We start from the raw sequence: 26,199 nt of genomic DNA on the forward strand, positions 1-26,199 counted from the left end.
ACACCTCTGACTTTTCATACCAAGTGGGCCTCAAGTGTACTTCGACACAGAACCTGCAGACTGCATACTGATTTGTCACACTGCTGGGTGTGATAGACCCTCACACCTCCTTCCCAAAGCCCAATGCCTCACTTAAACCAAGCTGGCCAAGAACAACTATAGCACTATTCATGTGTTCTAATCTCTAACAAGATGAAAAGAGAACAGGAAACAGCACAGGACTCTGCCTTCCATTTCAGCTCTGTATAATACACCCCGCACTGTTCAGGGCCCCTCAGTCCTAAAGACAAGGTTTTAGAAGTACGTAGGGCTATAGGGGTAAGGAGGGGGAGAGAAACATTAGCTGGGTAAGCTGCCTTCCACTTGGGCCACCATCAGATATAGTGATACACACTAACATCAACATCACCTGCATAAGTACAACTGCGGTAATATTTTAAGGGAAATTTCTTTAGCTAAGAGGGCTTGACAATTATTCATTATGTATGAACTGGCTTTTACACTGTAGCGCAGACAATTCAATAACTGATAGTACTGATAACTAAAGACTAGTACCCAGTAGAATGTGAAGATGTTAACCCTTGCAGACTTGCAACAGATTATCAAATCTCTTTACTAATTATGAAAAGAAGGCTTAGATACAAAAATATCTAAGTATTCTTTAATAGTCAAGTATCACTTCTTGTCTACATTGCCATTTGTTTCCATAGGTCCTGATGGTAATTATGCTGTTGCTTTGTAGCATAAGAGTCTGCTTCCCTCTGCCTGCAGGCAAAGACATTGCTACTTGAACAGATCAATATAATCACAACACAGAGAAATGTACTGAGTTCTTTTTATTCAGATGTGCTGCCACTGATTGTGATTCATATGAGCAGAATTAAAAAAAACCAAGTGTTCACACTCACCAGTATGGGAGGTAATAGGTAGGAACCAACTACGGTATTCCCCAAAGCAGTGGCATCCTAGCTTTACAATTTGATCATTAGCTGCTAGACTTGTGAGAACTGAGAATATTTTGAGACAACCATTACTTTCCTCTACTAATTGATAATATTTGATAATATTTACAACCTGATTCTAAATCCCACTTCCCCAAATAATGAGAAGTTCCAGGGGCAGGCAGTGCTAACTGCTTTTGTTTTGCTTTGGAGAGCACTGGAAACTGAGGATAATTTTGTAATATGTGCTTTGAAGGCAAACAACATACATTTCTAACCAGGCAACAGATCTGCTACTTTACATGAGATTCCTTAAGAGATGCACCTTGCACCCCAAGATGCTTGTAGCTTTCAGGTCAATTTTCTCTCTCCACCCTCTGGTCGAAAACCTGCTTCTTTTGCTCCTTCACATATACTTCTTAATCTAGCATTTGCTAGAAATGAAATGTGTCACCTTCATAGTTCTGATCTCCAGTTATTTCCTGATGATTTTCTCCTGTTGAGGAAACACTTATCAACCTGGATCATTCTGGATCATTAGCATGCAGTCTGCCTAACAAAGGAATGCCGTCTATAATGTGGAGGTTAATTAGACTGAGTTACAAAAGGAAAACAGATAATTTGGTTTAGTTTTTTAAAAAGCAAGTTTTGAATTACTAAGGACTCCTCACCAGGCACAGCAGAAAGCTAAAGAGAAAAAAATCCTTAATAAAGAGCCTTGCATCACATTCAAACTTGCTACAACTATACTAACAGAAACAGGTATATTAAGTGTCTTAGGCTGCAAACCTGAGCTTTCTTATTATTGCTTTAATCATACAGTTTAACCATTTAGTGTCAATTTAGCACTTTTCACTGCTGGATTTGAAACGTGTCTCCAATTAACCAGTGAATAAAAAAAATGTTAACTACTTTCCATACAAGTAATTGCCAAAACCACAGATGGCAGGCAGCATGTTAGAACAGACCTTCCCTTTTCCTGCTCACGGGAGGAAACTTCTCTCGTACTGCTGGTGGTGCCTGCTGTGACATGTGTGTGCGCATCATAGGAAAACAAAGAAACAAAAGAAGTCCATGGGCGCTGTTCTTCAGAACTATTCCTTCTAGTCGTATGCAAATCTGTGGGAATCAATTACTGTCACAAAATTGTTTTTACGATGCCTTTAAGCCGTATTATAGGGCATCCCTCAGCAAATATATTTGGGCGTTTTACAGTATTAACATAATAGTAGGCAGAAAAGGCATGTCCCTGCACTGTCCTAAGACCATAGGAGGCAACTCCTAGGGGCTGAGGTCACTTTGGCCCCCCAATAAAAAAATTGAGGCTTCCCTCCCCCCCAAATTAATGGGCATTGCCATTCAAATAATGTTCATCCACTCCGTCTTGTGATCGATTATGCGGGGCTGGGCTTACCCCCCCCCCCAATATTTTATATAAGGCGGCATCCTTTGCCTAGGAGCCTTGCAGTCTAAAATAGCGCTGGGCCCTAATCCTAATTTACTCAGAAGTAGGTGGGGGACTTACTCCACAGTGAAGTGGGTCCCACTGAGTTACTGAAAAGTGTGTGGAGACGTGAAAGGACCTGCTACCATTTCCCTCAGCTTCTAGTGCGCGAGGCAGGGGGGAGATACAGTGGTACCTCAGGTTAAGTACTTAATTCGTTCCGGAGGTCCGTACTTAACCTGAAACTGTTCTGAAGCACCACTTTAGCTAATGGGGCCTCCTGCTGCTGCAGCGCCGCCGGAGCCCGATTTCTGTTCTCATCCTGAAGCAAAGTTCTAAACCTGAAGCACTATTTCTGGGTTAGCGGAGTCTGTAACCTGAAGCGTATGTAACCTGAAGCGTATGTAACCTCAGGTACCACTGTAATAAGCAACCCCATCTCTCCCCCCTCAGCGAAAGCGACACGAGGGGAAAAGCTGCCCCGGGCCCATTCCGTCCGCGGGGAGAAGAGCCAGAGCGTGCTTCCCGCCTGCCTCGGCTGCTCGACGCAGGCGGGCCCGGCGCTTGCGCACTGCGAGGTAGAGCGAGCAAGGCGAGCCGGCGCTGCTGGGCCTGTTTTCTCGGCGCGCGCGCCCGCCCGCCCGCCTGCTCTCCCGCTTCGGCGCTGCCGCACTCCGGGGCCCGCCTGGGGTGGAATCACCGGGCCGAGTCAGCCCGGCAGCTTCCTCCGTCGGAGGAGAGAAGCGGGGGCGGACGCTGTCGCGCAGGAGGCTGCCGTGAGTCGGGCAGGGCAGGGCGGCCTTGCTGTGTGTGTGTTTTCCCGAGGGGGTCCACGCTGTGGTCGGGGGTGGAGAAGCGGAGGAGAAAGCGGGCTTTCTAGGCTGGTAAGGTGGCCGGCGGGAGAGCGCGGGGCCTGGAAGAGGGGAAGGGGAGGGTCAGCGGAGCCCGACTGCCTGCGGGAGAGAGTTGGGGCTCCCCGGGGCCTCGGTTGGGGTGGGGGGGTCGGGGGCTTCTCTTCAGCCTCCTCGTGACTCCCGAAGAGGCGGCGGTGGGCGGAGGGGCAGCGCCGCCAGGAACGAGCCTTTTGGGGTCTGGTGGGCTTTGACAGCTGCCACTCGCCCCTCTTCCCGAGGGGTGCGTGAGGAAAAAGTGGGGCGCTCCACATGCATAGCTGCCGAAACCTTCGGGGGGGGGGAACGAACCCTGCTAAATAATATATATGTGTGTTTTGAATCCAGTCGCAGGCCTTTTAGATGAAAAAACCGTTGTGTTGAGCAAATGCAGGATGGTGTGTTTTCGTGACTAAAACACCAGCAGCCTAAAATAGCTGGAGCCTACATACAGGTAGTTGGGTATATCTAAAGTGAAGACAGTACAGTACTTGGTTAAATATATTTATATTCTTATTTTGTTAATAAGTACCCAGCTCTTACTGAGTGACCTTTGCATCATTGGAAGGGACATCTGAAGACAGGAGCTTTTCTTTTCTTTTTTACTTCTTAGTGAGCAGTTGGTTAGAAGGCTACCAATACGCTTTTCCTCATACAAGTAAGAAACAAGTGATAGCAATGTTACGGTTTATTTATTTGCCACTGTTAGTCCAAAGGTTACCGGAGCTGTGAACTGCATAGTAAGTTCAAATTAAATATACATTAAAAGTACAGTAATTCAAAAGAAGATAATACAGCAAACTCCCAAAATACCCATCTAGATGGGAATGATAGTTAGCCTTGCTGCAGAAGTACTCCTGGCTTCTGTATCGAAATGAAAGCTGAAACTTGAGAGTAGGAGCTTGAAATGAAACTGAGGGCCCAATTTCACCCCTGTTCAGGGCAATGCTCTGTCAAGGCCCGAAAGAGCTGACCTTACAGAAATTATGCACCCCAGCCTTTTATTCAAATAGGTCCAGTAGTACTCAATGATGCTTACTTCCAAATAAGTGTATCTAGGACTGCAACTATGCTTCTCCTACATCTGGATGTTTACTAATGTCAAACTCTGCCAGCTTCACCAAAAATGGGGAGGGGGGACAAAAGAGCTACTGTAAAGTTGTTAGGAGACTTGATTTGAGCCCTGTGTCAGAAGGTGCTCACTTTTTAATGCTACCTGTCCAAACACATAGCCTTCAGCCAATGCTTAAAAGGTTGACCTAGATAAACTATATAAGCTCAACTGGTTACTCAGTGGGTCTCATCATATTCTGTAAGGCTTACTTCCAAGTAAGTGAGCATAATATTGTAGCCACAGTGCTCCCTCATCCAATAATTCTTTTAGCGCAACAGTTCCTGTTAACCTAGAACCACAGAGATAGCAAATAATAGCTTTTCTCTTCTCCTTCTCCCCATTAGACATGCTTAAGGTATGCTGAGTTGCAAGTGGGTGTTTTGCAATTTATTTGGTACTAGTCAGAGTTGTTTCATAACTGCAGCTGCCAAGTCAGAGTTACACACCCTTTGAAGGGTTAGTTTGGTAAGCCCCATCCATGGCTTAGAATATAAATAATCTATGTGTGCCTTAAACCATACCAACTAATTTTCATCTTTGAAATAATTTGAATTTTTAAACTTTTATGGTGATGCAGTAGTTACACATGTGGATCAGGAATTCTAGCAGACATATACATTAACTCCCTGCTACATTAAGTTGTGAGCTTAATGGAGGTAGGCATAAAGGAGATATGTTTTGGAAGGTGCAATAGTTTGAAAATGAAAGTTGTGGTCCTTTTTTAAAAAACCATTTTGGAACTTGGCTTTGCACTGTTTTTCATCCAGAGTTGACAGAAAGCTCTTGTGTGTAAGTTTACCCTCCATATTAATGGAGCTCTATGTGGGGCTTCCCTCATGCTTGAAATCGGGAAGCCGCAGTTAGTACAGAATGCTACAGCATGATTGCTGACAGTAGTGACGCCTTGTCAGCGTATAATATCTGTGCTTGGAGATCTGCCAATTTGCTGCTGGGCAAAGTGCAGAAAGAGTGGGGCAAAAGATGTGGATAAGCCCCTGGTCTTTAGACATCTGGAGATTTAGATATTGCTAGTGTTCATCCACAGCATTACTGTGCTTCGTATAAGTGATGTAGCAACAATGATTCATACTGTAGGTGCTTCTGGAAAGCTCTAGGTGCATACAGTAAATCTTTTCAGAGTTATTGGGTGTATGACTAAAACAAACCATTATTCACCTAAATAGAAAGAAATACAGTAAAGCTTTGTCGTATTACGCCCCCCCCCAGCACCCTTTCTAATTCAGGAATTTTTGCTTTTTAATCTTCTAATAATAAAAATGTTTATACAACTATATGGCATGGCAGGACAGCACAGCCCCTGAATTAGTGAGAGAATAAATTGGCTTGATATTGCCATTATAGTGTTCATTCTAGTGGATGTTAAAGACTTCCTTGTATCTAGTGTTCAAAAATATTGATCTGGTTGTTTGGCCTCGTCATTATTGTTTTATGTCGATTCCTATTGTTTTATGCCAAATCCTATGAAATGGAACAGTATAAATTCAGCAAAAGAACTTAACTATCAAAGGTGAGTACAAAGAGGAGTGTCTTCTTCAGAATATGGTGAAAGCTGTATAGTGAAGACCCTAGATGCACCCCTATGGGAAGGAAGTCCATAATTTAGGGGCCACCACAGAGTAAGCCATCTCCCAAGCTGCCACTTCTCACACTTCTAAGCATGGCAGAGCTACCAAGAGAGCTCCCTCTGCACATCTTAACACCTGAGAAGATGAGTATGGATAGAGGCTGTCTGTCAGGTATCTAGGATCTAAGTTGTTTAAAAGAAATGGTAAAAATAAATCATAGAATTATGCATAAGCGTGCTGAGAGCTATATAGAAAACTCTCTGGATCTGCTTGAGTAACCTTGTGTTGCTGTGTGCCTGTTTCATTGCACTGAAAGTAGAATAAGCCCTTTTATTTTTTCTGAAGAAGGGTGATATATATATTTTCTAGCACATTTTAATCTAATTATTATTTTTGTTGTTTATTAAATTTCACTCCTGCTGTTTCTTTGAAAGGTGCTCAAGGCAGCAATTAACCAAGCAATAAAACAATATAATGAAAATTGAAAGACGTGTTTCAAAACATTTAAAAACAATTAGAAGATCTAAAAAAAGTTAAAGCCAGTCAAATAGCCTCATATCTAATGATTTCAGGGTTGCCAAGAAGTGTTTCTTTCAGCCACTATATGCCTGGGTGGACAGGAATGTTTTTCACTTCCTCTTGCATTTTAATAATGAAGAAGACAGGCATACCTAACTGGGGAAGGGTATTCCACATATGGGGAACCACCACTAACAGCACCCCCCCTGCCAGTTGTAGGGCCTGAATGGTTGATACTGGAGGAAGCGAAGATTTACCATGCTTTTTCAGCTAGGGACTCTCTTTAAATTCTATTTTCAGTGATATTCAAGTGGGGAAAAAATATGTGATTGGGTTTGGAGAAATGCGAATTCCCATAACTTTTACCTAATTATGTTCTTATAACATAGGTTGAATTTGCCGTGATTGGCATGGATGTCTGAAGGCCACTTTTTTACAAGTATGTTCCAGCTCTTGGCAGCACCATCTTGAGTGTCTCGTAAGTGTGGCTGGATTTTGTTAATTATCTTGCGGTTTTCAGTCTAAAGCTGCAATCCTATGCATACCTAGCTAGGAGTAAATCTCATGGAACTCAGTGGGATCTACTTATCAAGTAAAACATGCTTAGGATTGGGCTAAATATAATCTTAGGGGTTGACTTAAATGTAAAGACATGGGAGAAAATGTGTAAAAATAGTGGGGAAGAGAGAACTGTTCTTTTCCAAGTCTCAAATGTCCAGAAAATTTAATCTCCATGCTGAATTTGTAGTCAGCACAAAAATTTGTCTTGCACAAAAAAATCCTTTCAGATTTGCTGTTGTGGTGCTTTCTATCCTGCTGTCATTACTGGTTTCATAAATAGTTCTGGTTATGCCTTTTCGCATCTTACTCGCTTGTAGGAGTAACACACAGCAACCACATTTGGCCTGCAAGAAATGTTTGCAATTTTGATATTTAGAGGTCCAAAAATACTAGCTCTAGCAAAATACTTATTTAAAATTAGATGATTAATATTTTAGAGAACATGTAACAGTCATATTTACATTTTTCTGCTATAGAATTATTCTAATGAGACGTGAAATTCTTAGTGTTTTTATTTGGGCTAATCACAATAATTGAGAGATGAAATTTGTGAATCCTATTATAAATACCAAGTCACCTGTATTCTAGTACTAACTTATTTTCCACTCCATTACAGTGATGCTGGACGTTTGAATGCTGAAGCTGGCAGATCATTGAGAGGGCTGGCAACATGTTATGTTGGGGAAATGCCTCTTTTGGACAGCTTGGATTGGGGGGCATTGATGAAGAAGTTGTCCTAGAACCCAGAAGATGCAACTTTTTCATAAACAAAAAGGTTCGAGATGTAGGCTGTGGACTAAGACACACTGTGTTTGTCTTGGATGATGGGACTGTGTATACATGTGGATGTAATGATTTAGGACAATTAGGACATGAAAAATCCAGGAAACGACCAGGTAAGTTAAAACAGTGCCTGTTAGATAATCGTATTGCTTTAGGTTCTGTATGTGGGTGCCAGTTATACTTGCAGCAGCAGTTGCTTAGATTACGGAAGTGTTTCTAGAATTAGTAGAGCTTCTAGGACCTGCTCTTTTTCCCCTTCTGACTTTTGTACCACTGCTATTGCGTGAAAGCCTCTATTTATATGGAACTGAAAACGCAACAAGATATTTTGTTAAGAAATTGTTGGAGATCTGTTTTTTATATTATTTTTAATTGAATGCTTTGACGTGGGTTATCTGTGAGAGATCTAGTACTGTGGCCCTACCTTACTTATGTACCTTATGTAACTTATGATGTTATAGTTTATAATTATTGTGTAATGTTTTAATTCTGACTATCGGTCGAATAAAGAAATTGAATTGAATATTATTTTTAACTGTAGCCCATTCAGAGGCAGTATTTAAAATGTATTGTTGACTTTTTATTTTTGTCTGAGAAATTATGTATTAACATTAGTTGATCATTAAGTATGTTATATTTTAAATTCTTAAAGCAGCAGCAGCTTGATTTCAGTGCTTGGAACCACTGAGGTACTTTTTTCGATTTATGCCAATGACACACTAATTGGACTAAACATGAAGTAATTTTTGGTAATATGAAGTGGGGTCTCTAGAAATTGTTTTATTGAAAATGCTTTAGTCTACAAAACTGTCTAGTCCTCAGTTGCCACTGTGTCTACCTCATGTGCTGCTGCTGATTGATAGCACTGTAGTGTTCAACTCTGTTCTAAAATAGAATTCACTAGAACAGCTACTAAGGTGCAACTACATATGATTCAGGAGATAGAATCTTCGATTTTTATTGGGGCTCCCTCAATCGGATAGGGACCATGGCACTGAGAGACAGCATCCGCTGTGTCACTTTAGTGATTAAAATTACCTCCCCCACCAAAGCAGTTACTTCACCCAAGGGTGAAAATATATAGGTAGCATAAGTTTGGTTCTTAAGAGAGGAAGAAAAACTACAATCCTTATTAGGCACAGATTAATAGTGAAGTGGTTTCCTACAAGCCAGTGAATTGTGGCTTGTAGCACCTCTAACCTCAGGTAAAGGAGATCTGACATGTTTGTAGGAACACATTTTTGCTAGTTCAGCTGGCAGTCCATCATGGAAATGTTTGGGCAAGAGCAATGTAACATTATGCTGCTTTTTCTCTTGATTACAGAGCAGGTGAGTGCCTTGGATGCTCAAAATATTGTAGCTGTTTCATGTGGAGAAGCCCACACATTAGCATTAAATGACAGTGGTCAAGTCTATGCTTGGGGTTTTGCTGCAGATGGACAACTTGGCTTGCCTGGAACTGAGGAGTATACCAGAGTGCCCAGGTAAAACTAAATGATAACATAAGCTTTTTTGTTGTTGTTTTTTCAAATAAAAAAACCTTTCATCTTAGAAAAATTGTTCCTTTTGCTTTTGTAAAAAGGGCTTATTGCTTCATCTTTGCATCTTTGTAATTTTTCAAGCTCAAACTAGTATGGCTAGTTTAACAAGTCAACAGTAAACTATTAGTAGTTTATGAATCTGGTTTGTTTAAACTAGCCATAGATAATGTTAATCCCAGTTCTGGGTGCAGATGATATGGCAAGTTGGGGTTTACTAAAAGTGAGAGTGGAAGCTTCCAAATGACTCTTGAGCTATTCAAGCAGGAGTGGGTAGCATGTGAGTCCAACACTTCTTCAGCTCATTTACATCACACTGAACTGTAATGTTGAAACATTAAGTTGCATTTTTTGTAAGGAAATAAAGCTTTGTGTTTTTATAGCATTTTGTGCAAAGGCTGTTCATTTAATTATGTCTTGTTATTCCTACAGAAACATAAAAAGCTTGTCAGACATCCAAATAGTGCAGGTTGCCTGCGGCTACTATCATTCCCTTGCACTCTCCAAAGGTAATCAATCTCTGGACTGTCTGCTTGTTTTTCTGTATAAATTTAAAATACTCTTACAATGACAATAGAAAAAACCACACTAAACATTTCACATCGTAAAATAGCCAGTGTTCGATAGCTTTGAGAGGACAGAAAGAGTAAACAAGTTTTCAGCTTTGCTCATGTTAAGGAAAGGAAATGTGTGTATTATGAGCATTTATGTTTGCCACTGATCTCCAAATTCTAAAATGTACAGAGATTCCATGCAATACCTGGAACTATTAATATATTGAGAATTGGGCTTTATTTGGAAATGTGTGTGTAGGGTAGGACTTGTTGCCTACCCTACTTCTTTAGCATTTAATTTCAAAAATGCCCCTTTTTCTTGGCTGAAAAATTATTGCCACCATTTGAATTCTGTCGTGTATGATAGTGGAGTAATTTTAATTCTTAGAGTGACGTAAATTCCTACAGTTATTCTTCATCTTAAATGTGTGTCTTTTCTTTTCTTCAACAGGTAGTGAAGTCTTTTCCTGGGGACAGAACAAACATGGTCAACTAGGTTTAGGTTATGAATTCAAAAAACAGACCTCCCCACAACGGATAAAATCTTTGCAAGGGATACCTTTTGCGCAAATTACAGCGGGCGGAGCACATAGCTTTGTGCTTACTCTTTCTGGAGCAGTTTTTGGGTGGGGACGCAACAAATTTGGCCAACTTGGTCTTAATGATGAAAATGGTAAGTACACAAAATTTAAAACTATGAACTATATTACTTTCCATTTTAGTTATGATCAGATAATGTGTGCTTATTTTTGTAAAACCAAATTATGCTCCTCTGCTGAATTGATGCTTGGAGCGTCTGTGTTAGTGGATGAGAAATCCACTGAACTGAAAGTTGCTGAAAGGAACCGTGGATATTACTGCAGTGCAGAACTACAATAACTTTGAAATGCTTTGCATGCTTTAATTGTAGGAAATAACGGTACTTTCAAAATAGTGAATAAAATACTACATAACTTCCAGGCGCTTTGCTATTTGTTGCACTGTAGTGCTTCTCTGAACAACACGTACTGTGGAATTATAAACCTCAAAGTGCAACAAAGCTATTTGTTATATAAAATAATAATAGTTTATAAACTAAATCAGTAGTTTATATTATTTATTTTTATGTAATTTTATGTAATTTGTTGCAAAGTGTATATTACACTTCCTGATTTATTACAATTTTCAGATAGATATGTTCCCAATCTTCTAAAGTCACTAAGATCCCAGAAAATTGTTTACATCTCCTGTGGAGAAGATCATACTGCGGCTCTTACAAAGGTACTGTAGTAGAAATACTGTATTTCACACTCTTAACTAATTAGTAGATTTGATAGCTTTTCACATGCAGGCTGACTGCTTCAGTAGTGAGGGATTCAGCAGTCTGTAGGAGAGAAAACATGTTCATGTCACCAGTTGGTCTGCTTTTTTGTAACCCTGCACTCTTGTCAAGAGAGAATGGTTGCCCAATATTGGGTGTGAACTCCTCCCGCACCAACCCCTTCATCTGAGGGAAGATTCACACATTACAGTTGTACTGAGCCACTAGCTTGGGCAACGTCAGTGAACCTGCCAAGATCACATGTTGCATTGGCCTGCTCACACCAGCATTTATATAAGCTCGGGGGGCGGAGGGAGAGCTGCTGAAATGTAATGTGTCACTTGCTGCTGACTTGCAGAGGAGGGGAGAAAGAAAGGAGAACTTGTGCTTATTTTCCTTCAGAGCTTTATAAGTTCATGTTTAGAAATATTCCATTGCATTCAGCCTAGCTCTAATAACCATGTGGGCGGCTGCTCCGCTGATGGATGCCATCTCTCTTGCTAGTGCTGAAGCACAGTTTATAGTCTTGTGTGTGTGTTGATTTAATGCAACATACTTTGGTTTATTTACACAACTGTCATTACATTCAGAATTCGAATATGACATTTATTGTATCTGCAAACAGAAGAATAGTTTAGGTTTTATGTAAACAAATACTGTTTGCTTTCTCAGTACATAATGTAAAGCTTATATTTAAAAACCTGTGGGATTTTAAATTCAAAATTGAACTCTTGTTTCAGGTAATGTGGAGAAATGCACTTTCTATTCTCTTGAGCAATTCTTGCTCTGCAGTTGAAGTCATTCTTGAAACAAATAAATATGAAAGTGAAAATAGTAGTCCTACTATATTGGGCAGGGTGCAATGTCCACTAATAGCATTTTACATTATCTTGTTTATCAGTCTGATCTTACCACTAACTTAGGAATTTTTTTAATCAACCATGTGTTTTTAAATTGGAACTCAGCTAAAGATTACATGATTTTTTTGCATGGGTATTTTTTGTTACTTAAAATTAAAAATCAATGGGTTTTTTTTAAAAAAAAAAGTTTATGTGATTTATTTTTGGTGTACAGGACTGTGGATTTACCGTATTTTTTGCTCTATAAGACACACCAGACCACAAGACGCACCTAGTTTTTGGAGGAAGAAAACAAGAAAAAAAAATATTCTGAATCTCAGAAGCCAGAACAGCAAGAGGGATTGCTGCGCAGTGAAAGCAGCAAATCCCTCTTGCTGTTCTGGCTTCTGGGATAGCTGCACAGCCTGCATTCGCTCCATAAGATGCACACACATTTCCCCTTAGTTTTTAGGAGGGAAAAAATGAGTCTTATAGAGCAAAAAATATGGTATTTTATTGTTTATACTCTTACACAGTGAGGATGTTGTGCAGAGACTAAACGATGTATCTATGAAGATAAGCATGTTTGTAAAGACAATTTATTTGTTATATGTGTAGGGCAAATATCTAGTGCTTCTCCACAGTTGTAACTATTATTTTTTGTACATAAAAAGTATTGGAGTCATCTACACATTGCATTCTAACTTCAAATGTTTTTTAGGAAGGTGGGGTGTTTACTTTTGGAGCTGGAGGCTATGGGCAATTAGGTCATAACTCTACTGGCCATGAGATAAACCCAAGAAAAGTTTTTGAACTTATGGGGAGCATTGTCACACAGATTGCTTGTGGAAGGTAAGACCACAGAATGGAATAATTTTAATGGGGTGTTTAACAACTTGAAAAGTGTAAGAAGCAAGTTTACCTCTAGCTGCTGTGGAATTCTCAAAATCTTGTTGGGCACCCCAATTATGTGCCATTATAAAGAAAAGACTGCTGTAAGTTAGCTAAGACATTAGTTTATGCAGCCCAATTATGCAGTTTAATTGGATTGGCATGAAGGCTGTTCTATAGGCACAGTAGCCTTCCATCTCAATGCATTACAAGTTCCATGCGTTTTAGAGGCTGCTCCCTCTTAATACCCTGAACAGAACATTGCAACTGTCTTCTCTTAAGTTACTGGGGATAGATAAGTCACATATAGCATATGTAATATACTACAGCATTCTCAGTTTCTTACTTTTTGAATTTCTATTCTTTCTTTGCACTAGGCAGCACACATCTGCGTTTGTCCCTTCAACTGGAAGAATTTATTCTTTTGGTCTTGGAGGCAATGGACAGTTGGGCATGGGATCAACCAGTAACAGGAAAAGTCCCTTCCCAGTGAAAGGAAACTGGCTTCCTTATAATGGAGACATCCCACTAAATTCAGGTAATAATGCTTTCTTTAGTTGTATATATATTTTCGGAGTGTTAGGGGGGAATTATTTTAAGAATAGTTATATTGTGATAATGGGTAAGGGACTGGATTTGTTAGTATTGCATCTATGCCTCATGAGATTTTTGTGTTTACTGTAGAAGCAATAAATGCTGCACCAATATGTTGCAAATTGGAAACAAGGACCCCTAACATATCATAGTAACTGCTACAAGAACAACCATTTCCAGGACATGGAAACCGTTACAGTTATTAACTATGAACGAATGGTATAATGCAATTTGGCAATCGGCATTATTGGAAAAACAGAGAGCAAAATTAAAAGTAGCAAGAGGCCAAAATAAACACGACAGATTTTTGCAGTCTGGTGTGACTTTATTGATTACAGAAATAATGAGACATAATATAGAATAGCACCCATAGTTTACAGCACAGTCTGGTGTGTGTGAAGTACAAGTTTTATTATTTCCCCCCCTTCCCATTAATTCCTATTAATTCTGATAGTTGTTAATGCAAAATACCTTTGACTTTTGATCACTGATCTAAGCAATACACATAATAACTAATAATTTTGGTATATACACTGACACAACTTTGTTAATATATTCAGAAATGTGTATCTGTTTATTGTTGTGTTGTTTTACTTTTAACTTTAATTATATATAACCACAGCATGTTATGCTCTAGTGTAAACAAAGATATATCTCAATGCAACCATGGTAAACAGTTTAAAGATGAAAATGAATAAAAATTCTTACCAAAAAAATAAATAAATGCTGCACCATTTTCCATACAAGAACTCTAGTTTTTCTCTGTTGATCTATGAGAGTGCAGAGCAATAACTGTGAATGTGATTCGAAAAGGAAGGTTGCCTTGTGTGGTGTAAAATGCTAGTATGCAGACCTGCTATTGGCAAAAGTTACCTGATGTTCTTGCAAAAGTAGCATCCCTCAATTTCATTCCTACCTAAATAAAAGACAAATTCTTTTCAAGCTATCCTCTTGATGTTAACATCATGCTATTTTAATTATAGATCGTGAAGAATATTATTATGTACATAGGATTTTCTCTGGTGGAGACCAAAGCTTTTCACATTACGTTACTCTACAGGTAGTTCATCTCATTTTTAAAATCCATAAGTTGGCTTCTGTGTTTACTCAGTAAAGTGCTTAGAGCTGAATCTGATACCTGGAACTTTGACTTTATATTCATGTTGCTTTCCATTTGCTTCACTAGAGTATTCTTTAAAATATAGTGCAACTAGTGTAGCTTCAGCTGTGTGTTATTGTACCTTAAGATAAAACTTTTTTTCCATATCTTAAGTGGTCAGTATGCTTTAGGATTTGGTGTTAAAGTATCTGAGATTTGTTATTTGTAAATTGTTTAGAGAAAATTAAGCTTCATTTTGTTAGCTGATAAAGCAAAACTCACAGTTCCTAAACAAAGCAATCTTTCCTTTTGAGGATTGGTGTGCATACATAATATTTAGAGTTTAGTGACTGAGACAATCCTTATTTTAAGTTAGGGAAAGCTGTAAACTGGAAGTATGAATTCATAGAAATACAAAGTTTTATTGGAACTGTCTGCATTCTTTAAATATAATTTTATAACCTTTTTAAATTTGATGTATTTCTATCTGCTTTGTTTCATCCCAGTATATTTTATGTTTTATTCATCACCCTGGATGAAGTGCAGAATATAATTTTTTCAAGCAAATAAAATAAAAATGCCTTCTATATCACACACAGGATATGAATGTCCATTATGTCAGCTTGTTATGTACATCCTGGCTCTCCACCTATGAGGATGGGAAACTTTTAACCCTTCCAAGTGTTGTGGGACTTTGACTCCCATCATCCCTGACCATTGGCTATGATGGTTGGGGCTGGGGGCAGCTGGAGCTCAAAAACACCCAAAGGACCACATGTTCCCCATCCCTGTTATATCATATTATTAAAAGCAGCCCATTCAGCCTTTAATTTAGATGGAGGATGTCTTGCCCTGAAATGCCCTACTGCAGCAAGGGAAATCTGTGAAGCACTGATGTGTGTGTATTGAACTTAATGAATTAATCTGGGGGTGATAGTTGCATGCAGTAAAGCATGACTACAGCTGGATTGGAGCTATTATATATGCTGAGCTCCAATTAGCGCTCCTGAAAAAAAGAGGGAAATTCCGATTTTAAAACAAATTCTTTAAAAGCATTTTATATAAATCTTCTCAGATAACATAGAAACCAACCAGCTTGTGTGCATAATGCTTATATGCTACAAGTTCAAAAGCAAAATGTGTGGACTGCTCAAGAGTAAACATGAAACAAAGTTGTATGGTGTAGCAACTCTAAATATAGGGATTTCTGGAAATTAGCCCTAGTTAATGGGGGGGGAATATTTCTGTGTATAATTTACCACTCAAAATGTAGGATTTGGAACCTCCAGATGACTTCAGATACCCATGTGCTTCGAAACAAATCTGGACTGTGAATGAAGGCTTCATTCAGAGGTTGCTGCACTGCTCATCTTCAGGATCAGGGAGGCTCCCTGCAGAGATAGCAAAGTAAGAATGGTGGTTGTTACACTTTTGGGCATATCTTGCAGATAGTGGTGTTGTGTGCTTAACTTTACAGAACCATCCACTTGGCTCCTGCATTTGAATGTATTACTCTTACCTCATGGACGCTCAGCTTAGTTAACATAGGAAGAGCTCTGCTTAAAGGAAAGGATTACAGTAGGAATGGGAGAGGGAAGGAAACGCACATGACAATGTCCGTTAAATTCACTAAGAAATATGATTGGGCTTTGTAGAAAGTTTCTCTCCTTTTAGTCTTTTCAAGTGTAGTGTATGTTAAGCTGTGTTTTCTTGTAACATAAGATGTTTCCTTTCAGTATGGCTATCTGTATGTTTTGCTACCTTTATTGGTTGATCTGCCCTTTGCAGAACTGAACTATTTTTAAAATATTTTTAAAATGAAATTGGAATATTTTTTTTTAAACGTGTAAGAAGTGAAAAGGTGTCCCCTTAATTCTACTCCTGTACTGTCTTCTAGTGGTCATGATTCCAGTATCTCTCAAGTATATCATAGCTTTATAATGAATTGATAGGTGTCTGACTAATAATAAATAGAAATATGTCTTGTGAATTGATGCTTTTCTGTAAAAATTGGCTTACATGCTCCATTTCACCTATTAATATACATACATTCTTTATTTCGATCCAGAGACTCACAAAAACATTTTCAAAAGCAAAATAAAACAGAAATACAGGGAAAGGATTCCAAGGCGGTTATTATGTTTTATCCAGAGCATGTAGGTTTCTGTTTCTTATTCTTTCCAAGAGGAACTTAGCCATGGCCAGGATAGTATCATTTGACATATCTCCAAGGAGGTACTTAAGATAGAAGGTTTTGGATTTTCCAGTTTACCAAAAGGGGTTTAATTAATTGATCCCTGGCTTGTTTGAATTGCTCACAGTGTAGTGGGATATGTTTCATAGAGTCAACACCCTGAGAGCATAAGGAGAGCTTGTTCTGATAGGGTATACCAGACAGTCTGCCGTTTAGTACTTCTGAAGGGATTACATTTAGTCTGACTTTGGTGAATAATTGGCAATAGTTAGGTTCAGACAGATTCATGAAATACGATGGTAACTGAAAATCATGGCCATAGTGGATTCCAGTTGCAAACGGTCCACAGGTTACATAAGATATAGAATGAAGATTGCTGTATAAAATATCCCATAACCTTTGCCTCAGGGATTTAAGGGCAATGTTGTAGCCCAAATGATGTAAAAAGGATGGTGAAAGACCAGTTGATGAGGCTTTTCGGATCATAGTTTTCAACCATGAACTGACAGACTCTTTTTTGGTTAGATGTAAAAGTAAGCCCTTCCCCAGGCCAAATACCAGTATTTCAAGGCAGCCCACCACACTTTAGTGGAGAGTGGACATTGACCTGTTTCCAACAATAGAATTGAATTAGGGACACAATTTGGGACCTGAAGTAGGAGCCAAAGGAACTTAGTCTGGAACCCATCTAACTTAGAAAATAGACCATTGTACCAGACATTTGAAGCATAAAGGAGTTGGGAAACAGATTTTGTGTTAGAGGCCCTTATGGCTGATGGAACATAGTGAGCTCTCTTTGTGAAAAAGAAACTGAGTATAGCAATGGAATACAGTATTGCTCATCTCCGCCTTCTGACAGATACTCTGCCAGTGGCAATTCCAGGACTCTGTGTGGTGAAACAACTGCCATTGACTAGAATGTCAACTGTGATTATTACAGACTGTTAGAACATTGTAGTAAATTTAACTTTGTGTATATTTTTTTTCTTATTCTTGTTTTTAATAGTGAAATCGACGGAACATTTTCCTCAGCTGGCTGTCTAAATGGAAGTTTTTTAGCTATCAGGTCAGTGGGTGATACACAATATTTTAAATGCCCAAGCCACAAGATTTAATGAAAGTTTGGAAATAATTAAGAATTCCATATTCATTTAAAAGTATAGAGAATAAGTAGTGGGAAGCAGAATTTACTTACTGCTTTTTGTCTTCATAGCCATGATGATCACTACAGAACTAGTGCTAGATACTCAGGGATTGACATGAATACTGCTCGACTTCTGTTTCACAAACTTATACAGCCGGAACATCCTCATATATCTCAGCAGGTTTGTCCTGAAATCCTTATTGCACCTAGTTTCAAATCCCAGGTATTACACTGTGTTAAACAATTGGTGGTTCTTTTTGCACAGAACTGGTAAATTTAGGTTTGTAATGCAATGCTTGATGCTTTGTTGAAATATTCTATACTTTAAAAAAAATGTAAATTGTAGTAGCTCCACAGAGTTGTCAACATTTTGAGATTTTTTAAATGTACTTCAGTTAGTGTTTCAATGGCTGGATTTGGGAATAACACTCAGCCATGGGTTGTTCAGGTGAGTTCTGCCTATGCCTGTGAGCATCCTGGCCAACCATTTATGGTTTGTTTGTGCCCAACAAATCATGATCTCAAACTATGTTTTGAAGTTGGCTTGTGAATCTCTGCTTTTAGTTACCTCTGAACTTCAGATCCTTAGATTTGAGCTTAGTTTGTCACATCGCTCAGAAGCCCTTGCCTGGCAACAGAGGTGTAAGGGAAAAACAGCTAGAAAATGAAATTGTTCATGCAACTAAGAGGTCATCACTGATACTTTTAACTTTATCTCTCCATCCTTCACTACTGTGCCCAGTAACAGGCTCATTACCCTGCATGCCTCATTGCTGATGAGCCCTATGAGAAAGAAAAGTAGTAAGAGACCACGAGCATTTCCCCCTAATATCTAATGAGAGATATATGTTTAAAAGCTCACCTTTGTTCTTAGGAAGGACTATACTAACAGTTCAACAAATGCAGTTGCAGATTTTGATCTAAAAGCTTCCCCTGTCACCCATTCACTTCCTGATAAACCCAGTTCATTCCTAGTTCTGAGAAACACTTGTTGTTACTGAAAGAATAGCTAGAGCAGACAGAACACAGAAAGGGTTGGTTGATAGTACCTTTAGGACTATTACTTTGCTCAGGGGCTTTTGGAGCCATTAAAGGATCTTGAGCAGAATGTTCGTTTCCTGTCTGCAGTTGGCCAGTGGCAAAAGAAGTGGTAAGTTGATAAGTTGATTGTCACAAAGGCCTTCTGCTCAGCAACCATCTATTCACAACAGGATTTGGGGGGGGGGGGCGGGAATCACCAGGCAAAACAAGCCACAGTTTCTTTGATCATCTGTGGTTGGGGTCCTGGTTTCGTCAGCAAACCATGGTGATAGCAAACTATGGCTTAGTTTTATGTCTGACTAGAATGGCTCCAACCCCTGAACAGAAACACTCCATAGTATGAAACTGTGTTTCAGGGCCGCATTTTTCGTGTTGTAATGTGTGTTGTACTCCAGAACAGATATGAAAGGTAACTTTCATCATTCTTGTAAAATAGCTGTTATAAAAAACATTTATTGTAATTAAGGAGCTCTGGGTTTTGTTTTTTGTTTTTTTAAAAAAACAAGTTTATGTTCAAATTCATTTTAAAAAAAAAGTGTAAAATGAGTTATTATAATAGAAAATGATTTTAGTTTAAAACCAGAATCTATTTTGTACCACATTCCCAGGTTGCAGCTAGTTTGGAAAAGAACCTTATTCCTAAACTGACTAGTTCCTTGCCTGATGTTGAAGCCCTAAGACTGTTTCTAACCCTGCCAGAATGCCCACTAATGAGTGACGCAAACAATTACATGACACTAGCTATCCCATTTGCAACTGCTATTGTGAATCTAGAAAAGGCTCCACTGAAAGTACTTGGTAAGGTTTCTTTTGTTTAATTTGTATGTCTTAATCTGCTGCAAGGGTGTGGCAGCTTGCATAACTAACTGTGGGCGTATATAATCTCTCAAACTGTTCTTGCTATCAGTTTTCACCTTCTGTTCATTGCACTACTAAAGGGAAGTGCTGTTGCATATAGATATCCTTGTGTAGCTCTATGAGCAAGTGTTGCTTTGTTTGCATACCACTGTAAACCTTTATTAATCGTTTGCCATGAACACACTGCCTCTGGCCACTTATTCCTCCACATTCACGCTGGGTGGAAACAGTGATCCCTGGCATAGCATTAAATGCAAACTAGAAATTGTGGTTTATGTCAGTCCTAAGGTTTGTTTTTTGCTTACTGATAGTGTTTGTTGGAGTGAAAAATACGTAATGTATTTCCTCTTGCCATTAGCAGGTACAGTGGTACCTCTAGTTGTGGACTTAATCCATTTCGGGGTGCCATTTGCACCCCGAAAAGTCCGCAACTAGAGTGCCTCTTCTGCGCATGTGCGCGGTGCGATCAAGCACATGCGCAAAGCGCGCAGCTCGCTTCTGAGCATGCACAGGTAGTGAGCCCGGAAGTAAACACTTCTGGGTTTGCCACGATCGTAAGCTGAAAGTCCGTAACAAGAGCGGAATGCAACACGAGGTATGATTGTACAAGGCAAATATACCAGAAAGGCATAATAGTAAATTATAAATAATAGTAAATTATCAACTATGCTCTACTGTGATACAGATTTATAATTTTGAGACCAAGTTATTTTTTTAAATCCGAAATTGCTCAAGTGTCCAATGAAATTTCTTAAACTGTCTTTTTGAATTCATGATAGTTAATAAGCAGGGTTTCTTGCGACTGTTTGAGAGATATCTCCTCAGGGATAATAAACTTTGCACTTCCCTTTGTAACATCCAAAAAACTATGTCTCCTATTCTTACATATTGAAAGGATGTTGATATGGAGTGGAAAAATGGGTGGTCTAATTTATTCATTGCTGAACAACTAATGAACTTGAGATCTAGACAGTATTAGTTACATATAAGTCCTGTTAAGTTGTGCAATGTTTTCGTCTGCTAGATTTGCTTTCCCCTTTTATTGATAGAAAACTGGTGGTCTGCATTGGAGCCTCCATTGTTCCTTAAAATAGTGGAACTTTACAAGGATGTTGTTGTCCACCTTCTTAAATTGTACAAGATGGGCATTCCAACTTCAGAGCAAAGAATCTTCTCTAGCTGCCTGCACTCTTCTCTCAAGGTTTTGGAAATTTTGCACAGGGTAGGTCTTTGCAGTTTGTATCCTTATTTCTGCTGCCAGATACATTTTGGCTGATGTACTGTATCATTGATGCAATTGATTTTCACTGAGTCTAGAAGTCTAGAGTTTAGAAGTCTGAACTTTCACAGAAAGGTGTGGCTGTGTGGACCATTGAGATTTGTTTGGAATCCGTATAATCAGTGGATGGAGTATTTCCTTATGTTCTCATGAAGAGACATGCAAGACCATACTTTGATTTAATGTAACATCAGAACTGAGATCAAAGTATATGGCTCTCAGTATATGGACTCACCCAAACCACAGAAGTTGAAAGTTCATGCCAATATTACAAATGGAGTCAAAATTTATTTTGTGAACAACATACCTTGCTTTAGGAAAGGCAGAACCACAAAAGAGAAACCACTAAGGCTGCAATTCTATGCATACATGCATGCATTCTGGTTCAGTGTCTTAAGATCTGACACTGCATATCGAAATAGCTGACAAGAAACATGTGGAACCCCACTTTTCAAATAGTCTTACTCACAGGCTGCGTGGTAATAGCAAGTACTTTTATTATCAAGTTGGTTTTTGGAGTGCATCTTGGAATAAAATGCATGGTTGTTTTTACACTAACCTCTTAATGTTTACAACTTAATATATATAAACAGTATCATTCTATAAATAAATAATTTAAAACACATTTTCTCTTGCTGCTATTCAGTTATAAATAACCTCGGTCATATTCAGCAAACAAATACCTACCCCTAAAGTGGGAGGGAGAAAGCATCATATCAAAAACATCAGCCTGTTCCAGCCCCTCCCCATTCTGCAGCTGAAAGCGGTGCACACAGAAAATGGCTGTTCCCTGTAGTTTATAACTAAATCATTGTGTGACTCTGACATATTCCAGTCTTGTTATGCTTTGGGAAAGGACATATATTTATAAATGAAAATAGTTTAAGAGTTCAGACAAATTATTCCTCTTTGTGAAGAAGGCTGGCTAACGTAGACAGCAACTTCCAGACTCCATAGTATGGCAATACCTTTATTAGGCCAGCCAAAATATTGCAAATAGCATTTCATATACAAGTCTGAAGAAATAGTTTTAATAGAATAGAGTGAAATGTAAAATATTCTCAGTGACAAACTGCATTCTCTTTAAAATGCAGGTAAATGAAAGAGGTGGGCAAATCATACAATATGATAAATTCTACATACATGAACTACAGGATTTGATAGACATAAGAAGTGACTACTTCCACTGGATTCAGCAGCAGGCATATGGAGTGGTAAATGTCCCATTTTTGTTTTCACTATGCGTTATAAAATACACTGCATGGGCTTGAATTCACATTGCATAGCTGCTCAGTTGGATGAATTGTATGGCTCAGTGTTCCCAATACATAAGTAAATTCCTGCAAACAGATAGCTAGGTGTGGGAGAGAAGGGTGTTCTCCCTAACATGCTAGATTTCTATGGATGGTATTCAACCAAAATTTCACTCAACAGTGTACCTATTGAAATTAATTAACATGACTATGTTAGGTCCCCTGCTCCTCCACCACAGTCTGAAGCAGTGCAGGCCAAGAACAGTTTAGGTTGTGACAAGTGTTCTGTTTAGAGTGGTTCTTAGTGTATGTCAGTTTTGGGTTGTGGGTTTTCTTTTTCTTTTTAGTTTTTCCTGGACAATGTCCTTTTTATGAAGTTTTCTGAAACATTACATCCATACAGAGTAAAAAAGTTCGTCTTTGATAAGTGTTAGAGAGAGGGCTAGTTTTTCTTCTTTTCCTTTAAAGAATACAGAGTGTACATCAAATGATGCACTGCTTGGTTTGGATATACTGGCAAATCATGCTGTACCACAGTCACATCTTGGCACATGAGTTCTTCCTGAAGCTAACCACCAGAATCCCATGTCCATTCATTTGCACTGAGCCTACAAAAAAAGCAAAAAGCAAAACCAAACTTGGTGCAGGTTCTTCTCCTGGCCTAACAAGAATTGGTGAGGCGAGCATGCAGGCCAGTGCTTTGCTCAGGGTTCAGGGAGATTTGTTCATGCAGCACTAAGCCATGCTATAGTGACAGACATGAATAACCTGAACTACGACTCACCACTGATCATTGGTGATGCTATCTGAGGCTGGTGGGAGTTGCAGTTGAGCAACAGGTTAACCACCCCTGGTTTGGTGTGAACTGGACCATAGGGTGCAAGCAGAGGTGATTTCTCACAGCCACATCTCTGAACTGAAAAGTAAATGCGTTGCTTGGATATATGAAAGACTTGCTGGGTATCTTAAGTTTCTAGTTAGTTTGCTTCTTGCTTCCAAACCCTAATTGAGATACCACTCAAGGTCAGAACATGGATTCATAATTTATACTGAAGGTAGTAATAGAGTTGGGCTTTTAAACAAACAAGAATATTTTTGGGAACTATTTAAGGTAGGCAACAGGAACCAAAATTCCAGGTTTATTAAATGATGGTGATCAAACACTAACACCTTTTTAAAATGTCATCTGCCCTCATGCATCTCTCCTCATGAGTTAATCAAATATATTACTTTTATGGGAGAATACCTGTATTCTACATCCCACCATTGCAATTGTGCATATAATTCATTGTTCCTCTACTTCTTCTATTCAGTAATCGTGATTTTTCTCAAAGGGAAGGTCCCCACCCTTATTTAAAACTACTCCCTAAAGTATCAATTTTATTTTTAGCTCAGAAGTGTCTCTTTCCCTGCTCATATATCTCAAGTCGGGCATCTGAAGTATTTTTGTAATGGCTTGGAGCAGAGCCTAGAAACAGTGTAGGTTAAATAGGATCTGTGGTTTCGGAATACTGATTGTGAGAAATGCAATCTGCTTTTTAAGACTTTGAAAATGAAAAAGATTATTCATAAATGTATTAATTGAATAGATAAGTTGTGCTCATGAGTGCTCTGTGTCCATTATCAACATGTTGATGAAGGATGAAAAGAACTAAAAAACTACCTAGGCTAGATTTTTGCGCCTGTGACATTTGGTTTTTAGGCACATTAATAGTTTAGTCATAATTTGGAGGTGGGCCACAAAAAATAAAGCTTTAGAAATGAGCTGGAATAGATGTTTGAATAAACCAATCTTAAAGTTGTAGAATTGCACGGTTTAGGACCAAACCTCTCTGTGAACTTTTATTTATCCCTGTTTTCTAAGGAGCGACCACTGCATCTTGTGGAAGTGAATGTGTGCCAGGCATGACTTTGGTAGAGGCTCCATGCATGTATTAGCAGTGAATCTGTATGTGGGCACAGTTATGCCATGTACCTCCCTGGGATCCATGTGCACTAGCATACATTGTTCTCTACACTGCTCTGTGTACATAGGACATAAAGGTAAAGGGACCACTGACCATTAGGTCCAGTCATGGCAGACTCTGGTGTTGCGGCGCTCATCTCGCTTTATTGGCCGAGGGAGCCGGTGTATAGCTTCTAGGTCATGTGGCCAGCATGACTAAGTCGCTTCTGGCAAACCAGAGCAGCGCACGGAAACTCCATTTACCTTCCCACCGGAGCGGTATCTATTTATCTACTTGCACTTTGATGTGCAAAGCGCCACCCTATGTACAGTGCCACCTGCATCCCTGTACATAGGACATAGAGAGAGGTATTTAACTAAATTTTGCTCAAAATAGACCCATTGACATTCATGAAAGTGACTTAAGTTAGGGCTCGTCCACACTAAGAAAGCATGGGCCCAAGCAGTTTCCCCCTTGTCCTGCTCCTTTCCCAGGGAAAACCTGCTCTTAACTTTAAATTGGAACAAAGGGCAATCCACAGAAAAACCATTTGCTATTTGCTCCATTTGAGTACTAAAGAGCAGTTTTGCTTGGGGTAGGGCAGGGAAGCAGCAGGTCAAGAGGAAGCTCTTGGGTTCATTAATTTCAATAGCTCTACTCTGAATGCCACACAGGCATTAGTCTGTGCCCATCTTTTTTAAAAAAAATGCAGGCATCTGCATGAAGGCTTTTGGGGGTGTGGAGGAAAGTGGAGAGGAACCTAACAGTGTTTTTTTCCTTTTAATTACTGCTGCCTCTTATGCACTCTTTTGGTAGGATATCAGCCATGGATTAAATGAGGTAAGAAGTTATCTGATTTCCACAGTAAAGTTTTGGAAACTAGACCCAAAGATTCTGACATCAGGTTTATCCATGGGCCTTGAATTCTGATAATCTTGAAATAAATTCATGGATTAGATATATCTAAAACTGTTTAAAAAATATGAACCTCTTCATAAGCTGGATATCCTGTATTATATCTCTCTGTCAAGTAAATTTTGCATAACTGCCAAAAGAAAATTTATATATACTGTTGCTAATACTGCACATGCTAACAGCTTTTTCTATTGCCTTTCTAGCTAGCAGATGTGCCAGTTACAATTTGCACATACCCATTTGTGTTTGATGCACAGGCAAAGACAACACTCTTGCAGACAGATGCGGTCTTACAAATGCAGGTAAAATAGTAATTTAAAAATAAAATACTTTAAAACACTGTAGTTATTCCTGGATTGATATAACTTAGGCCCGGTTTATATTAACTGGCTTGTATCACAGTTGTTCAGTTATCGAGAAAAACTGTGTCTTTGGATATCAAAGATTCAGGCAGTACTGCATTAGTATAATCACAAGCCGGAAATATTACTAGGAATTGTAGATTCTCTTGAGCATCCGGTGTTTATTACTACTGCTACTGCCACTAAGGTTTTTACTTGGTTTTCCCCAGATGGCTGTTGACCAGGCTCACAGACAGAATTTCTCATCTATTTTTCTCCCAGTATTTGAATCTGTCAATCCATGTCTGATCTTAATTGTGCGCAGAGACAATATTGTGGGGGATACCATGGAAGTCCTAAGAAAAACCAAAAATGTTGACTACAAAAAGCCTCTTAAGGTACAGCCTATATGCATGCATGTTTACCTTTTTGTGATGCACACCTGGCCTTCAGTTTTCTCTTCTTCTCCACCCCCTACCCCCTGCTTTTCTCATGGCAAATATTTGTCCTAGAACTGGGTGAAGGGAGAATTCTGAGCAGAGAACAGCTGGCCAAGAAAGGGTTCAGCACTCGCT

The 26,199-nt window shown here is 39.1% G+C and overlaps 1 protein-coding gene across 14 annotated transcripts in view; it reads left to right on the forward strand.

The window, feature by feature from the left end:
* Positions 1–2,979: 2,979 nt before the first annotated feature.
* The window catches only part of HERC4 (HECT and RLD domain containing E3 ubiquitin protein ligase 4), a 30,200-nt gene continuing 6,980 nt past the window's right edge, over positions 2,980–26,199 (forward strand). The window contains exons 1-21 of one of the 14 annotated variants that reach the window (XM_081007606.1): positions 2,981–3,161; positions 3,624–3,729; positions 3,889–3,933; positions 6,884–6,972; positions 7,672–7,951; positions 9,163–9,322; positions 9,809–9,885; positions 10,382–10,603; positions 11,099–11,190; positions 12,791–12,921; positions 13,338–13,498; positions 14,538–14,614; positions 15,927–16,060; positions 17,854–17,913; positions 18,061–18,172; positions 19,641–19,830; positions 20,940–21,112; positions 22,264–22,383; positions 25,185–25,208; positions 25,487–25,585; positions 25,855–26,022. In XM_081007606.1, the coding sequence (XP_080863732.1) occupies positions 7,726–7,951; positions 9,163–9,322; positions 9,809–9,885; positions 10,382–10,603; positions 11,099–11,190; positions 12,791–12,921; positions 13,338–13,498; positions 14,538–14,614; positions 15,927–16,060; positions 17,854–17,913; positions 18,061–18,172; positions 19,641–19,830; positions 20,940–21,112; positions 22,264–22,383; positions 25,185–25,208; positions 25,487–25,585; positions 25,855–26,022 (2,226 nt within the window). In that variant the 5' untranslated portion in view covers positions 2,981–3,161; positions 3,624–3,729; positions 3,889–3,933; positions 6,884–6,972; positions 7,672–7,725. Of the gene's footprint in view, positions 3,270–3,623; positions 3,730–3,888; positions 3,934–5,939; positions 6,147–6,883; positions 6,973–7,671; positions 7,952–9,162; positions 9,323–9,808; positions 9,886–10,381; positions 10,604–11,098; positions 11,191–12,790; positions 12,922–13,337; positions 13,499–14,537; positions 14,615–15,926; positions 16,061–17,853; positions 17,914–18,060; positions 18,173–19,640; positions 19,831–20,939; positions 21,113–22,263; positions 22,384–25,184; positions 25,209–25,486; positions 25,586–25,854; positions 26,023–26,199 lie in introns of those variants that run through there. The other 13 variants (XM_081007608.1, XM_081007600.1, XM_081007607.1 and 10 more) reach the window with 13 other exon arrangements.

Source organism: Podarcis pityusensis (genome assembly GCF_964106645.2).
Source record: "Podarcis pityusensis genome assembly, chromosome: 5".
NCBI classification, from domain to species: domain Eukaryota; kingdom Metazoa; phylum Chordata; class Lepidosauria; order Squamata; family Lacertidae; genus Podarcis; species Podarcis pityusensis.